Here is a 4,626-nt window from a genome sequence, read left to right on the forward strand (position 1 = left end):
TTGTATAAATGAAATAAGTCAAAATGTCAATTTAAATGATCATGAGCCGTTTTTCAAATAATATTTACATCATGTGATACTATTGGGAAAAGTCCTGTAGAAACAACATTTTGCTGTTCTAGGTGCTATCCTTATGCCCAGAGTATAGGCCTCCTTGGTGATTGAATTCCTTATTCTTTCTCCAAACATCTCTCTTGCTCATGTGTCACTTTCTTTGAAATTCAATCATTTCAATTTTACTTCTCCAGCCCATTACATTCTACTTTTCATGATGCCCATGAAGGCAAATACATCAGTGGAAATGAGATCATCATACGGCTTTTCTCTGACAACTGAGGAATCAAGATAGACCAAATAACCTGGGAAGGAGAGGTCAAGGGACAGCTTACGAGAAGAACGTGCCCCCCAAAAATAAGGGAAAACTGCCTCAAAGGCAATCCTGACAATGCAGCCAGTGATCAATTCTGTGATTTGATATTTTCACATCATTCTCACAAGGAGTATTGTGAAGCGGGACGAGTAGAGATGACAGAGTATATAAGACTTGATACTGTTGCTTAACTTCATTGAGTCTCATTTTCTTCTGTATAAAAAGGAGTAAAGGCTAATAAAACTTGTTAAAATAAGAGAGTTAAAGTATGTAAAGAACCTATCAAAATTTATGTATCATGCTTGGCCTTCAATAAGAATTAGCTCACTCCTCTCACTTAACGCCTAATATTTTCACTGAATTAAAAGCCCATATAAACCAAAGCATCCTACAGAACAGATCTAGATATTATTTATCTTATTAATTATTAGAGTAAATATGCTTACTTCTTTATATGCTGTTTTAAGTATCATAAAAAATCAGATGTCAGTTGGCCCTCATGAGATACTCCTGATGATGAGTACAAAAGGACATCTTAACATTCCTTACAGTTATTCACATACCAGCAAGATTCCATCTACTGAGAAAGTCAGACTGCCGTACATTTCTGCCTTCAGTTCTTACACCTTCCAAGTTTTCTATTGACAATTTATAATTTGTCTCTTATTAATCTTCTCACTCCTCCACTGAGCACTTATTGTCACCTTGAAAACACAGTTACTGGCCTTAGTTTCCCTCTTCAAACCTTCCCTTTTGTCTTAGAGTAGAAAGAACATTTACTCAATACTTCATCCTCTCCTTACTCCTGGAATACTCTCATCTCCTAACTGACAGTCAAAATGAACCACATCATTTAATCCACATTCTGCTGAAATGTTTAATTCTTACCAGCAATTGCAAACTTGATCATTTTTAATAGATCACATGCTATTTATATGATCTTCCAGGCTTAGATTCTGTGGGAAGTGTTCTATTTCTCACGAATGTGAGACAGCCATGCATAAGCTAAAACAGCCTGTCACCCCAAAGAACAGTGTACCTTGCTCTGACATTACTGTATGATCAAATTAAAAAATAGCTCTATATGACCCGTGAGTTTGAGAAAGGGACGTTTGTGAGAAGTAACACATGTTGGAGTGTTACATTCAGAGAAACTTTAATTTATAAATTGTTATGTAGTAATGTAGAAAGATCTAATATTTTCCATGTACAAAGAGGATCATTATTGCTTAAATATATTGCTACATGAGAGAAAAGGCTACAACAAATTTGATACCATCTTTCTTGAAGGATAAAGTGAATCATTAAGACTGCAGAAAAGTTTCTTGTCTATAGACGTAAACATACCGTGATGGTCAATGGTGTTTTATTTCAAAGAAACGAAGGCTGAGATCTGAAAGACCTGGATTAAAATTTTGTAGCTGAAAATCTTAGATGTGTGACCTGAGGCAAGTAAATTAGTAAATTTCTCTTGGCATCAATTTCTCTATATAATGGGGATAGTAATATTGGAACTACCAATTTAACACATGAAAAATCACCTAAAAATGTGAATATGCCCAATAGATAATAGTGTTCATTTAATGTAAATACGTGTATCACACCTACAGAACAATAGCTTCACAACATAATTATATGCCTTTATGTTGAGATGAAAGAAAAGAATGTTTACCCTTGTTTCTTCAAATTACTCCTCAAGTCTTGGTAAGGTAAAAGAAAAACGTCCTTCATATCCAAGAAAAACTCTGAACTATAAGAATATTTAAGAAAATAAGACCAAATTAAGAGTAATTTCAAAACTTCTTGCTTATTTCTTATGACAAGAAAAAAATAGAGATAGATTATAACTTATTCTTTCTTTCTTTTGTGAATGTCTTTCCTTTTGGTTTTTGTCAATCCATAGTGCCAAAAAAAAAAAAATCATTAGTGAATTTTTCACTTCCCATATGTTACTTCTCCATATATATATCTAAGAATTTCTATTCTCTTTTTTATTTACCGCAGGCAAAGCAAAAACAAAAGAAGCTCTGAGATCAAGGCTTTTTCTATGAAAAAGTGAATTTCATCCAAGTAACATATGTATGAAAAATTTAGTAAAGTAGCAGTGGGACTCTGGAGAAAAATACACTCTAGAATCATCAAACCACGGATTTATAGTTGTTCTCTCCATTGCATATCCTTAATCTATGCACATAAACGTTGAATCCTTGGTAAAGTACATTAAAAACTATCAAAACACATATCAAAGAGATTGGCCACTATTAAGTACTTAATAAATGTTAGCATCTGGGATTATTATTTTCCATCAGTGATCTGCAAAATTTGTTAATTTTCTTTAACAATATACAACACGTAATATTCTCCATATATATATAGTCAATTTCTCGTCATTACGAACAGCCTAAGTTACTCTCATCTTCAACAAACTCCTCAGGGCATTTTTAACCTCTGTGTTTCTCACTGTGTAAATGATAGGATTTAACATGGGAGTGAGGATAGCAAAGAACACAGTCACCAACTTGTCCAGAGGGCAGGTGGCCACAGGACGTGTGTAGGTGAATATGCAAGGCACAAAATAGAGTACAACTACAGTAAAGTGGGAGCCACATGTAGAGAGGGCTTTGCGTCGTCCTTTGGAGCCTTGAGATTTCAGGGAGCTCAGGATGACTATGCAGGAGATGAGCAGCATGGAAAAAATGAGCAAACACATAGCCCCACTGTTGGCTGTCACTACTATTCCGAGCATGTAGGAATCCTTGCAGGCAAGTTCCAGCAGTGGAAAGAAATCACACATGAAGTGGTCAATGACATTGGGGCCACAGAAAGACAGGTTAACCATGAAAAGAATCTGCACAGTGGCATGCAGTATTCCACCCATCAAGGTCACAAACACGAGGAGGCGGCAGAGCCCTTGTCGCATGATGCTCATGTAGTGCAGGGGCTTGCAGATGGCCACATAGCGATCATAGGCCATGACAATGAGCAGGATGACCTCTGATCCTCCCAGGAAGTGTTCTACAAAGATTTGTGTCAGGCAGCCACTTAAGGAGATGGTCCTCCTCTGGTACAGCATGTCAATGATCATTTTGGGGGTGGTGACAGAGGTGAAGGAGGCATCTATGAAGGACAAGTAAGTAAGAAAGAAGTACATGGGAGCTGAAAGTACGGGGCTGAGGGAAATGGTAATGACAATGAGCGAATTGGCCAGGACAGTAAATAGGAAAATGAACAGAAAAACAATGAAGAGTATTTTTTGCAAGTGTGGATTCTGCGTGAGTCCCAAGAGGATAAATTCAGTCACATTGTTGGGAGACATGAGGTGATCCATTTAGGAAGTAACCACTTTCTGGGGCCTAAATTACCTACAATGGGATAAAGAAAGATACTTACTAATCATGAAAGGACTGTACTCTGCATTGTATAGTAGAAAAATAGAGTACTCACTGTAAATGTGGAGCATGTCATTGGACCTCCTGGCCCCAGTAGTTGTTTCAGTTCTTTATTATTTCCTCAATGATGTTTTCCATCTCTTCAGACATCTAGTATCTGTCACCTAAAAATCATCTATAGGGCAACATTTGATGGGTAATTTACTGAGAAAATACTGGGCTATGTACAGGATATCTGGACTCTTCTTCTGGTTCCAATTTGTGAAATTACTTAGTCATTTCATTTCCCTGTCCTTCTCAACACTTCTCTGTGTCTGCAAGCTTACAAATTGTGACTCTCAGATGTATTTTGTAAGGTAGCCTTATTCTCTCTTCCAGGAGAATTCACATTTGAACCCACAGCTTTAACTATGGAAAGAAAGTCAAGGTCAATAAATATCTGTCAGACAGATTAGGGAAATATATAAGACATTGGTGACACCCTCCCTGGTACCTACTATAATGCATATGCTGTTCATGTGTGGTTCCTTGCTGTGCCTACCATAGTGCCTGGCATAATATCTGTAGTATGTGTCACCTATTGGGTGATGATTAAATGCTTAGTGAATTGCCACTTCTTTGTGTGTAAAAATATGCATGCTTCCCCAGTGCATAATCCTAGGCATACGAGTGCTCTCATCCTTTCACTCTGTTTATCATTACTCTCTACTTTATGAAAAAACTTTAAATTTACTTTTGAAAGGAAGCTGCATTCCAGTTTAATAGTTTCTGACATAATTTGTAGGGTATGAGAATATCAAATGCCTTTAGGACCATTGTCATTTTACTTTCAACATAATTATTATGTTCATTAATTAATATTTTTAT

The 4,626-nt window shown here is 36.4% G+C and overlaps 1 protein-coding gene across 1 annotated transcript; it reads right to left on the bottom strand.

The window, feature by feature from the left end:
• Window positions 1-2,771: 2,771 nt before the first annotated feature.
• LOC103542366 (olfactory receptor 4C3D-like) lies at window positions 2,772-3,698 on the bottom strand. Its single transcript, XM_008509296.2, has one exon. The coding sequence runs from the start codon at window positions 3,696-3,698 to the stop codon at window positions 2,772-2,774; it is 927 nt and encodes a 308-aa protein (XP_008507518.1).
• Window positions 3,699-4,626: the final 928 nt, after the last annotated feature.

Source organism: Equus przewalskii, unplaced genomic scaffold (assembly GCF_037783145.1).
Source record: "Equus przewalskii isolate Varuska unplaced genomic scaffold, EquPr2 contig_452, whole genome shotgun sequence".
NCBI lineage: Eukaryota > Metazoa > Chordata > Mammalia > Perissodactyla > Equidae > Equus > Equus przewalskii.